The sequence below is a fragment of the Zingiber officinale genome, chromosome 2B (assembly GCF_018446385.1).
Source record: "Zingiber officinale cultivar Zhangliang chromosome 2B, Zo_v1.1, whole genome shotgun sequence".
Classification (NCBI taxonomy): Eukaryota; Viridiplantae; Streptophyta; class Magnoliopsida; order Zingiberales; family Zingiberaceae; genus Zingiber; species Zingiber officinale.
Window position 1 is genome coordinate 5,260,573 of NC_055989.1, and position 11,940 is coordinate 5,272,512.

An 11,940-nucleotide genomic window follows, 5' to 3' on the forward strand; every position below is an offset into this window, starting at 1 on the left:
TGAACTATCATGTGTGTCAAAAAGAAAAATAGGGAGAAAAAAATGTCAGCAATCATATCAGGGAAGGGTCCCGACACAGACATTCTGATGCTCAAATTAAACAGGTGGCTGAGAGGAAAAAAATATGTAATGAACAATAGTGAAGAAAAGCGAGCTCTGAGTGTGTAATGTTGACCCCTTATATAGTGTTAGTTTTCCTATCTGCACGAATCTCAATGCATTATCAAAAAAGATTAAACCTTTTGATATTCTGACAGCATTCCGAAAATGGATCCACCATCTTTGTGATTTGTATAGTAGAAGCTTCCTTTATAAAGAATGCACAGGGAATATTTCTTTGACAACTATTACACAAAACATCAAAAGATAATATTAGGTCGTTGGGTTGATGGACCCTTAATATGTTTCGCTGGCAAGCCGACCGAATCCCCTGTATAGTCTAATCAGATCTTGTTTATAAACGCGGTTGGGCCGACTTAAGGAATAATGCCACTTTTTGACGATTCAGCCTCCGCTCGGTCTGTTCACTTGACCAAAGAGTCTACTCCGATCGAGTCGCGTGCCTAGCATGTCCGATCGGACCTATGATTCAATCGGCCAAACCACTCGGCAGAGATATTGACTCGGCTCTGAATGACACTAATGCAACTCGAGGTTTCATCGGTTCTGAGAGACTCATAATCCAATCGAATCAACAGTCCGATCGGCTAGACCACTCTATCGAAATAAGTGACCGTATTAGTCCTAAGTGTTATCTCTTCTTTAACTTTGATCGCCATCTCAACCGACTTCTCTAACTTTGACCCTAATTTCAAAGGCCCTACCCCTACATTATTGATCGTATAATATATTTGAGACTAAAAAATCATATAACTTCTAATAATAATAATTATTATTATTATTATTGGAGATGCCCTAATTAATTTTTCATGGATTCCGAAGCCGCAGCCAGCAGCGGCAGACGCCGTGATTCCCAAGGGGAATTCCATCCCTTTTTGCTTTTTTTTTTTTACTCTTTATTATCACTTTCTTCCAACCGACAACGTCCTTGTGTTTTTTCAACAATTTATCAAACCACACACACATATTTCCTACTCAACATTCTTATTTATTAAGTAACATAATAATTTTCAATTATATCTCTATTTTAATCAGTCGTCTACTATGCAACAGTATAGCTCACCTATCGATTTTAAAATTTACGATACCCCATTTATGATCAACAATCGTCTTCTTGCCATAACTCATCAATCGACTACTATGACCTAGATTAAGATCGAGCTTCGACGATTGAGCCAAATTATGTTAAGATTATGAAGATTTTGAAAATTCACAATAATCCAAATCAGAAAACATAGTTACACTCAAGATGATCATTTCATTTCAATTAAATGATATCTTGAAAAGAAAAGGAAAAACAAAAAAGAGAGAAAGAAATGATGCATATCGTCAGTCAGTCAGTCGATCGTATCTATGATCTATCAGACTATCATCTTTAACTTTGCAAACAAAAGATCTTCCAATGCCGTGGAAGCTTTTTTGACAGGTTCACTTTCTTCCTTTCTTTTTTTCCTTCCATGAACAGTTCGAAATCTCTATCTGAGAAAGCAACAGCAGATAGTGTTTTCTGCCTCTGTCACCTCTTTTCTCTACCCACAGGACACTATTTGGTCAATCCACCATCTATTGTTCTCTGTCACCCTTCCTTTTACTTCTCATTTCCACACCTATAGCTAACTACAACAATATAATCAAACATATATATCAATATATACACAGATCAGTTCTTCCGCCTCCTCTCAAATTTTAAGTATAAGAAGTGTATAGGGTATAGAAATAGGAGATGAAAGAGAAGCGAATAGGTTGTCTTCCCTCAACGTAAATATATACATTTCGCCCCCTCAATATGAAATTAGAATAAAGATTAGTTATTAATTGGGAAACCTAATATTATAGTCAAAACTCCCATCGAGCACTGATCAATAATTGAGCTCAAAAGCTTGCTTCTTTTTTGCACCATCACATCCTTTTCTTTTCACCTGCCTCAACTTAGCCTTCTCAAAGGCTTCACAAAATTCTAGGGTTCCGAGCTTTGAAGTCACGCATGCTCGTTCATGCAAGGACACATGCTACGTAAATACACACACTACACACACATCTTTATTGTTCTTTCTAAGTTCTGACACCCTAATTCTAGATACATTACAAAAGTTCAGTTCATTTCTCATCAACATGAGCAACCATCAATCACTCTCTTCTAGTAACTTCAACCGAGAAGCTAAAAGTAATTGTTAAACAGAGGCAAGACTACAGATTATCTGAAGAAGTTTGTGAAGAACCATGGCCATTGGATGTTTTTGCTAGATCCTGAATCCCTTATATATACACATATACATATAGTTTAATTAGGCTTGCAAAAAGAAGCACTGGTTCAGCAGCCAATACTGTGTCTCATGGCACAAAACATGTACACCAACCAACTCAATTGCCACTCCATACACAGAATCAAGTTTCATGCTTGGCGATGTGAACCATCATCTTGGCACCTTCAGCTTCAGTCAGCTCAAAGGCACAAACATCCCCTTCCTTCAAGTTGTTATCGTCGACGAATCTCTTCCATGTCACTCCGCCAATCGACTTTCGGGTCTTCGCGATCTTTACCATCCATCTTTTTGCTCTGGTTGGGGTTTGGAGAGTAATTTGTGAAATATCTTTGCGAAGATAGGCTTTCCGGAAACTGGCAGGGATGGTCTAAGGACAAAATTATTTATAAACTGATTGAAACATATGGAAGAATGATCATAATTTGCTTGGCTTACTAGTAAAGGTTGTTCTGAAACATTCAAATGCCGCATTACCGCCACGAAATTCGGATGCTCCTTGGGAATTCTGAGAGATAATTTGGAAGCTTTCTTGAGTTCACTGAGTGATAGTTTAGTCTTCCTTGAGATAAACAGGGAAGGAGTATTACTAGTAGTAATCCCCACTTGCTTTTGCTTTTCTTTTCCAACCTGTTCTTCCTTAATCTGAACCTGATGATCCTTTTCACCTGAAATTAATTTCTCAATCAATCACTCACTAAGAAAATTTAATCATAATACAGATTTTGATAAACCTTTATATGAGCTGCTTGGAGAGCTGATTTCTGCAAGGGTTTTGCCATGAGGAGAAGATGCACACAAGTTTAGTGCTTGTGCAGAATCATCTGCCTTTTCTCTTCTCTTCAGATTCCTTTTCTGATTAAGAAAACAAGTAGCTTTCTCGCATCCATCCCCACCAAAGATCAACACATCAAAGCAAGAGTCTCCGTCGTATCTAAACACCAAAACGTCAAATTCCTTAATGTGGTGATCTTTGACAAAGTTCTTCCAACCAGCTCGGAAACATAACTCAGTCTCCATGTTGGTCGAGCCAACCCTCCATATGCTGCCAGATGGGCCTTTCAAGGTTACATCTTCAGATATGTGATCTTTGAAGTTTTTGACAAAGTTCTTTGGCAGTTTCTGAGGAAGTAAAAAACAAATTTGCAGGTCGAAGGTGAATGCATAATAAAGATGGTGTAGTATATATCAGATCAGATGAGCACCAAGCGTTTGTTGAAATCTCCAGCCATGAACTTGAAGAAGTGTATCCTTCTCTTGTCCATATGGTTCCAGTAGAAGTGCTTCTCCCACTCCTCACATCCCTTGCATCTTCCACTCATCTTTTGTTGAAGCAGGGGAAGAGGATGGCAACAGGAGTGAGCTGAGATGGTAGGCAGGTGCAGGCAAAAGGAGAATTGATCAGATTAAATGCTCATTAATGTTGTCAGTTGGAAACACAAACAACTGGAGTAATGGCCGAGTTCATGAAGAAGCACGAGTCAAACAACAACACAACCTTGGCAGAACTTTTGTTGAAGGATAGCATTTAATAGAGAGACAGAAGGTTGTTGTATCAATTTGTGCCGGCAAGAACACAGTTGGATCTCTTCCTTGCGAAATGAATCTTTTACCTGTCCATTTTTGTTTCTGAAGATATATAGCGGCAATGATAGTCAACTAGAATAAACATGAACAGTTTGGTCTGGTTGACTGAACATTCCTTGAAGTCATTCTGAATTTATTCCAGCAAAATGAATAGCAGCAGTTTTGAGTTTTGATTTACTCGAGAGGTATTTGATCTTTACTTGCAATCAGTTAATAATGGAACCGACCAAGCGGTATAAATCGACCGTGTAGAGTAATTATGGAATTAAAGATTTTAAATTTCTAATTTTGATTTGGGCATAATCGAATTCAATTTAACAAGTCTTTATTCTTTAGGGTCTTAGACATACCATAAACCTTGGGCAGGCTTGCGTTGAAATTTAACCGACCCATGTAGATGTAAAATTATAAAACGTTTCAATTTGATAAGCAATAGAGATGATAAAATTTTACTCATATTTGGATATCATTAGGAAATATTATTCCGATTGATTAATATTGATATTATAATTATGTATAAGTTTATTATATATCAAGTTGTTTTATACTAAAATGATATTAAAATAGTGAATTACTTAAAAATTTTAGTACTAATTTAGTGATTGGATCTAAATAATAAACTTTAGTATGCTAATTTTAGCGAATATAATTTTGATTGTTAAATTAGTAATTAAAAAATTAAATTCGATCACTAAATTAGTGATAACAACGGAATTGAAATGTTCGACCGCTAACCATTAGCGATCAAAAATATAACAACTGACTAAATTAATCTATAAAAGAATTTAGGAGGCGTTTGGTTCTTTTATAGAAATAGGAATCGGAATAGGAATCATTGTATTATGGAATGAGAATGGGAATGAGTATGAATATCACTCTTAAAAGTAATGTTTGGTTAGTTGCATATTTTCTATCGGAATAAATCAAAATTTCCCTTTTTACCCTTAAATGAAAATAAGAGAAAAAAATTAGATGTGAGAGAAAGATGAATGTGAGAGAAAAATATGATGAAAGAAAATGATGAGAGAGAAAGTGTGATGAGAAATAATGAAGAGAGAGAAAGTGTGATTAGAGAAAATAGAAGAAAAGATAGTGTGATAGGAGAGAGCATGATGAGAGAAGATGAGAGAGAAAACATGATGTGAGAGAAAGTATGGTGAGAGAGAAAATGTAATGAGAAAAAAATGAGGAGAGAGAGTTTGATGAGAGAGAGAAAATATGGTGAGAGAGAAAGTATGATGAGAAAAAAAAACCGTGAATGTGATGGGAGAGATTGAGAAGAGAAAAAGTATGATGAGAGAAAAAGTGTGTTGAGGAAAAAAAGGAGGGAGTGTGACAAGAGAGATTGAGGAGAGAGAAAGTGGGATGAGAGCCAAAGTGCGATGAGACAAAAAAAGATAAAAAAGAGTGTAATGAGAGAGATTGAGGAGAGAGAAAGTATGATGAAAAAGAAAGTATGATGAGAAAAAAAGAAGAAAGGGAGTGCAATGGAAGATATTGAGGAGAGAGAAAGTGTAATGAGAAACAAAAGGAAAGAGAGTACGATAGGAGATATTAAGGAGAGAGAAAGTGTGTGATAAAATGATGAGAGAGAAAATATGATGAGAGAGAACAAGTAGAGAGAAGTGATATGAAAGAATAAATAAATAAATAAATTTTGATATTTGATATTAAGGGAAAAAATTTTAGTTTTAGGTCAAGGGTATTTTTTGAATAAGAAAATATTTTGATTGATGAAAATAGAGTAATGACTCATTGAAAGGGAGGTACATGAGAATGAGTTATTACCCAAGTTCAATGATTCATTCCCTTATTTGTATTCCTATTCCTATAATCAAACATTAACAATGACAATGATTCACATTCTCATTTCCCACTCTTATTCCTCTAAACTAAACACCCCCTTAAAGATCACGATAAAATCAGTTATAAAATAATTTTTTATAATGTTTGATCTTCCTCCCAACCGACTTGGTATATGTTTGATTTGTTATCTGATTAATTTATGTTTATTTGAGTTTTAGTTTTAAAATCATTTGTTCATCCTCATGATTCACATCAAATGATAATTTATCCAATAAAAAATAAATTGTAAATAGTAATTCTTAATTCTTCATGTGTATTTTGATATACTGGATAATTTTAGTTATTCATCAAGGTTGATCCGATAGTAAGAGGGAGTCCTGAACAGATAGGGTCAAGGTGGTCAACATATAGTGTTGGCCGGGCAGGAGGTCACTTGACCGAGTGGGAGGCTACTTGGCCGAGCATCCACATCAATACTCGGGTCGGCCCAGAGACAACTCGACTGCAGATCGGGTTTCCGACGCTCAGGGGTCCGCTTAAGAGAGCCGATGCGCCGAGCAATCGGGCCGCTCGGCTAAGTGACAGATTAACAACTTGTCAGCTCAGACGAATAGTGCACCAGCAGTGGACCAGCGGAGATGACATGCCCGTCCGAGCTTGAGGCCGAGCCGACAGTCCACTCGGTCCAATGTCTGTCCCTCCTGGACGCTAGTATGACCGAACGGTTTTCTCGCTCGAAGTAGTAATAGACAGAAGGTGTAGAAGAGTACAAAAGGGACAGCTAGAGATATCCTTCTCGAGATATGTGTCGCCGACAGACATCATGGTTGGTGGCCGGATCAGACAGAGAATCGTACGGTGGAAGTTTCCACTGTCATGTCAGAGATATGCTCGGACGGTTGCGGTATGGCGTCAGGCGTGCTTTTCTGACATTTCCATTTTGAGGTAAGCTTGGGGAAGTGCACACGCGTCGATGAGCGTGCACGCGCCTCCCCGGGGGCCCATATAAGGACCCCCAGACTTCGATGGAGGTATGCAATTAACTATACTGTAGCTACAGTTCTCCTTATTTTGTTTCAACTTTCTTCTCGCCTGACTTGAGCGTCGAAGGGTCGTCCGAGAACCCTTTCCCGCCTCGACTTTGTTGCAGGTTCGTCGGAGGTCCACCTCATCTCGACGTCTACGTGGAGCCAGCAGAGAGCGTCACGTCCCCAGCTTTCATCAACTCACAATTCGGACAGGATCAAAGGTTATTAGCAAAAATATTATTTGATTTAGTAAAATTTTTTTTATCCAAAATATCCTCCTATATTTACACTTTGGTATAAAAATAACCTTAAAATTGTTATAATGAAAATTCTATTTTAAATTACAAAAATTTAAAAAAAATAGGAATATATGATATTTTATTTTAAAAATAAAATTTTATTCTTTGATATATATATATATATATGTGTGTGTGTGGGGTTGCTTTTGTAATCAAGAATAATATTGTAAAATATTAAATTGAGTTATAGATTAAAATATCTAAATAAATAAATTGTTTTAATACAGTCAAAAAATAAGGCATAAAAATATATGATATTTTATTATAAAAAAATAGTATTTTTGAAATATAATATCTATGTATACACGGAAGTTAAAAAAAAAATATTAAAAAAACGTAAAGTTTAAAAGGAATGTAAAGTTATAAAAGAAAAAAAATAAATAATATGTACGATTAATTTTGTAATCGGGAATAATACTAAAAATATTAAACTAAATTATATCCGGTAATCACATATTTATATAGATTTTCGACGAGCCATTAACCTAGACGGGCTAAAACGTCTTAATTTGGCGGGCAATATAGTCTTTTTGACGAAGCAGAGTTGGGCTCGCCGTGCTTAATTCGAACCCCCCTCTGTCGTTAGGGTTTGCAATTTCTATTTATCCTCCGAAGCTCAGCGCTTCTCCCGCTCTAGTCGTCTTGCAAATTGATGCCAATCCCCAATTTGCCAGTTTGATCCCGGTTTCCGTCTCTACAGTCGCCGGCTCGCCGCCAATCAACGGTGGTGGTGGAAGCGTTGGCCTTCGGAAGAGCAAATGGCGTTCTCTTTTCAGACTCCTCCGCCCCAACTACAGTTGCCGCAGCCTTCGCCGTTCCAGACCCCACAGCAACAGTCTTCGCTCTTCCAAAATCCTCAGATTCAGCAGCAGCAGCAGCAGCAGCAGCAGCAGCTATCTCAGCAATCGCCATTCCAGTTCCAGCCGCAGCCGCAGCCGCAGCAGCAGATCCAAATACAGCACCAGCAGCAGCCTGCAAGTACTGTCCCGCAGCAGCAGTTTTTGCTTTATACAAAGGATAGGGCGCCGGCAGGATATAATACCAATTGGGAGGATCTGCATCCTGACTCACAGAAACTGCTTCTGCAAATTGAGTATGCTTATATTGCCCCCTTGTTTTTTTTATGTCTCTTTTTGTTTTTCTTGTTCGGTTGTTTCTTTTATTAAAAGTATGGTTTTTTTGTTCCGACTTGTTAAATTTTCTAGCTTCTTACTTAAGATTTACTGCCTTTCAGAAACGAAAAGTGGATTCTTTTTTATTTAACCTTCACAGGATTATGAAATTTTGAGTTGCCTTTCATTCAATTTTGGTTAATCTTCCCTTCACTAATTTACTTCGTTCTAACTACCTGCATATCTATTTGGTTTAGACATCCTTTTTCTACTGATTCAGTGTAGGTAATCTTTGCGTCTGTGTTCTTTATCATTATATTTTTTTACCGTGTAGGGAGCGGATTCTGGAGTACAAGCATGAGAGCCAAAGGTTGGATCAATGCAGTCGGCTTTACGATTCATCTGTATCAGGTGACAGTTTCGAGGCTAATTCCAGTCGAATCATTCAGGTTTGAGTCTTTTCTTTGCTGCTTTGTTCTCTTTCTGGTTCTTCAGTCATTTTGTAAATGCCTTTACATGGCGCTAATTTCTTCATTCTTTCTAAACTTGCAAAGTTTAAATTCCACAAAGAAAAAAAATATGTACTTTCTTTCTCTCTTAAATAGAAAGGGATTTGAGCTGTTATTGGACGTCACAAGCACACCATGTGCTTGTCTGGTTCCTAGATATAAGTTCCGGCATGGTATCTCACAGGGATGACAAATGAAAGTTATTACATCCAAAAATTTATTCCATATTTAGCTATCTTTAGTTATCTTAAACAGCTTTTCTGCTGTCAGATTGTAATTATTTTACAATTGGGGTGATGTCTGGTTATTTTTCTCATTAAGGGAAATTGTGAAGTTATATGATACCATTATATAGTAATTTGATCATACCTTTATTACAATTACCATGGTCATTGGATCATCCCCTAATTGGGTGAACTTTGCAATTGGTGCGATTTCTATTAAGTTACTTGTTAGTTTTCTCATTAGACAAAGTTATTATGTGACACCATTATTTAATAATTTAATTATACATTGATAACAAATCACCCTGGTGATTGGATCATCCCCTGTAGGGTGATTTGTTGGCTGTCAAAGGATGGTGATTCCAATGCATCCCAATGATTTGCTCCATATTAAATTATTTGGTCAAACAAATCTTTATTTGTTGCATCATCTTCAGTATTGCAGGACATTCCTAACAGAGATATAATAAACATCTTTGTGTCATACTTGAAGTTTAAATCACCACAGTGATTTTATCACCTTCACCTACCACTTAATAATCTGTAACATAGACCTCAAATTGAATTGTTATTACCATCTGATTCCAATGCAATATTCTACATGGATTGCTGCTATCCTTAAGTAGATGAATGCCATTGTATTTTTTATATTGCATTTTGAATTCTTTTGCCTTTTTTTTTCTTTGGTTTTTTCATTAAGTTTTAAAATTCCTTCCATCCATAATTGATGTTGAAGGTGGCCATGATGGGAGAAATAGCATGTATAGAATGAAGATTAGCTTACCTTGCACATGTCCAACATCTTCTGGCTTGATTTTGTATTTCTATTTTATCTTGAAGTCATAGCACCATGCATCTAGGTTCAATTTCTGACAAGCAATGTGCTCTGCTTATGTATGTTAGATTGTCTATTAGTACTACTGTACTTATCATACTTGTGCATCAATTAATGCATAGTGGGTCTTATTTTGATATTTAGGAGCTTGGGCTTATCACTGCTGCAATGGAAAGGGAAAAAGTTTCTGTCCAAGATCTAATGGCGTCTGCAAATAAAATGATGTGGGATACTGAATTTGCCATTCGCTCATATATGATGTTAAGGTCAAGCTTTCTTCGTCAGAGTGTCCCAACCTCTTCAAATGTGGCATCTGGAAGCCCAAATACAGGATATGGAACCGCTTCAAAGCAAACCAATCAATTGGCTTCTGGCTCGGTGGCACCAGTTTTTGATTTTTATCGTGGAATACCTAAAAGGCCATCTCTCTTCATGGAACAAACAGCTGCCAGATTTGAGAAGTATCTCACTGAGTGTTACCAATGGATTGAAGAAGTAGAACAGCTAGTAATGTTGGATAATAAGAGAATGAGTTCAAATTCTCTCGATTCTTTGCCACAAGTGGTTTCCAATGTCCATGATTTTTTTATTCATGTGGCTGCCAAGGTTAGATGATTAATTATTCCCTACATAGTTAAAAATTCCTCATCATTATGAGGATTGCTTTTAATTTTTAAAGGGCAATTTTTTATTAGTTTCTTTTGGAATTTGAGTAATTAGTCTCTTCGTATGCTAGTAGTGGATATTTTTGCCTTTTGCTATCTAATTATTGTTTGGATTGCAGGTGGAGAATCTTCACCAGCATGTTGAATCAATGAAGACAGCATATCTTGCTGATCAGCGCCGGCAAGGCAATGTGAATGATCCATTTCTTGAGGCTAACAGAAGAGAAGCAGCTCAACAGGAAGCTGCTGCCAAAAGAGTTCATCCAACGTTGCATTTGCCTGCAATATCTGCACAACCAACTAGCCAAGTTTCTAGTGCATTTACTAGTTTGGTGGCACCCTCAACAAGCTCTGTGCAGCCATCTGCTGGACCTTCAGCAGCATCTTCTGGAAGTGGATTTTCATTATTTAGTACTCCATCCTCAGCTCCTACTGCATCTTCCTCTTCTTCTTTCCTCTTTTCAACCCCCACAGCACCTTCTCCTACATCCACCTTATTTGGTTCCTCCGGATTTTCGCTACAGTCGACACCATTTGGTACTCCTTCTACATCTCTATTTGGTTCTACTCAAACTCCCTCAGGACTGGCAATTAATACTTCATCATTTGGATCCACTCCGGTGGGTAGCTCACTTTTCTCGACACCGCTCGCTGCGGCAGGTACATGTACAATATTTATTTTATTGTATTTACCCTTATCAAACTATTTACCCATGATAGAGTACCCATGTTTTTTTTGTCTCATGTTTATTTTTTTGTTTAACAGAGGCAGCTTTATGGGCTGCTAGAGTTAAGCTTGTCGCTCATAGAATATGAATACAATCATCCTTAGAGATATTGAACATATGATTGCTAAACATGTTACATGCCTCCCACACAACCGCTTACCATCATCGTCGGCCAATACATATTTATGTTGGTCTTGGATTTCTCGTATTCACTCTTAGTCTTCATGCTTTCCTTCTTAGAGGCGAAGACATGTAACAAACCTTTTCTCTCTAATGATTGCATTACGACGATTAATGTTAAGTCGACCCCTTCAACCGCAGAACCTAGTCCATAAACATTTGTGTTATAGTTCTATGTTTAACAAGGTTGTTTTGTTTAGGTGCAGGAACTGGTGGTTCGGGTGCTAGCTTCGGACCATCTGTGAGTTTATACATAAACTTCTCTGTTTTTTTTCTTAAAATTTGTATTTGGATACTCACAAAATCATCACACACCATCACCTCTCTTTTGCAGAAATCATCGAGGCCAAAATCTCGCACCAGCAGGCGTTAGTCGTTCGACCAGTTCATCTGCTTTATAACTTGCAACCAAATGGGGATTCTTATCGTGCCAAGTGACCGCGCCCGCATCTAATTTAGAGTCTAAAGAGCATTTTCTATTAATTCGTGGTGTTCGACCATGTATGTAATCTAGAAACAATGGAGTTTTAATATGGATCTATTTATTTCTGAGTAGATTTATCGAAATCAGACAGTTACGATGACA

General features: G+C 37.2%; 2 protein-coding genes across 5 annotated transcripts; one reads left to right on the forward strand and one right to left on the reverse strand.

Moving 5' to 3' along the window:
* Window positions 1-2,281: 2,281 nt before the first annotated feature.
* LOC122048952 (B3 domain-containing protein Os12g0592300-like) lies at window positions 2,282-3,747 on the reverse strand. Of its 3 annotated transcripts, none has more exons than XM_042610459.1 (4): window positions 3,587-3,747; window positions 3,116-3,503; window positions 2,859-3,049; window positions 2,282-2,751 (listed from the first exon to the last, which is right to left on the reverse strand). In XM_042610459.1, exons 1-4 carry the CDS (start codon window positions 3,701-3,703, stop codon window positions 2,506-2,508), a joined length of 942 nt encoding a protein of 313 aa, XP_042466393.1. In that variant the 5' UTR covers window positions 3,704-3,747; the 3' UTR covers window positions 2,282-2,505. The 3 variants fall into 3 exon arrangements, with proteins under 3 accessions (XP_042466393.1, XP_042466394.1, XP_042466391.1); XM_042610460.1 differs by having other exon boundaries at window positions 2,282-2,737; window positions 2,820-3,049; window positions 3,587-3,746; XM_042610457.1 differs by having other exon boundaries at window positions 2,299-2,751; window positions 2,820-3,049; window positions 3,587-3,745.
* Window positions 3,748-7,635: 3,888 nt separating this feature from the next.
* On the forward strand, window positions 7,636-11,940 carry LOC122045170 (nuclear pore complex protein NUP58-like). Of its 2 annotated transcripts, none has more exons than XM_042605271.1 (6): window positions 7,636-8,194; window positions 8,548-8,662; window positions 9,926-10,387; window positions 10,566-11,106; window positions 11,555-11,595; window positions 11,689-11,940. In XM_042605271.1, the coding sequence occupies exons 1-6, from the start codon at window positions 7,860-7,862 to the stop codon at window positions 11,725-11,727; spliced, it is 1,533 nt and encodes a 510-aa protein (XP_042461205.1). In that variant the 5' UTR covers window positions 7,636-7,859; the 3' UTR covers window positions 11,728-11,940. The 2 variants fall into 2 exon arrangements, with proteins under 2 accessions (XP_042461205.1, XP_042461206.1); XM_042605272.1 differs by having other exon boundaries at window positions 11,561-11,595.

What these genes read in the sequence shown, in the direction of transcription:
- LOC122048952 (XM_042610457.1), bottom strand. Translation starts at nt 3,703, where the DNA reads ATGAGTGGAAGATGCAAGGGATGTGAGGAGTGGGAGAAGCACTTCTAC. An exon ending in GAGATTTCAACAAACGCTTG is followed by an intron (nt 3,504 to 3,586) that starts GTGCTCATCTGA and finishes TTACTTCCTCAG; the next exon opens with AAACTGCCAAAGAACTTTGT. An exon ending in TCCAAGCAGCTCATATAAAG is followed by an intron (nt 3,050 to 3,115) that starts GTTTATCAAAAT and finishes AATTAATTTCAG; the next exon opens with GTGAAAAGGATCATCAGGTT.
- LOC122045170 (XM_042605271.1), top strand. Translation starts at nt 7,860, where the DNA reads ATGGCGTTCTCTTTTCAGACTCCTCCGCCCCAACTACAGTTGCCGCAG. An exon ending in AAACTGCTTCTGCAAATTGA is followed by an intron (nt 8,195 to 8,547) that starts GTATGCTTATAT and finishes TTTACCGTGTAG; the next exon opens with GGAGCGGATTCTGGAGTACA. An exon ending in GACACCGCTCGCTGCGGCAG is followed by an intron (nt 11,107 to 11,554) that starts GTACATGTACAA and finishes TGTTTTGTTTAG; the next exon opens with GTGCAGGAACTGGTGGTTCG.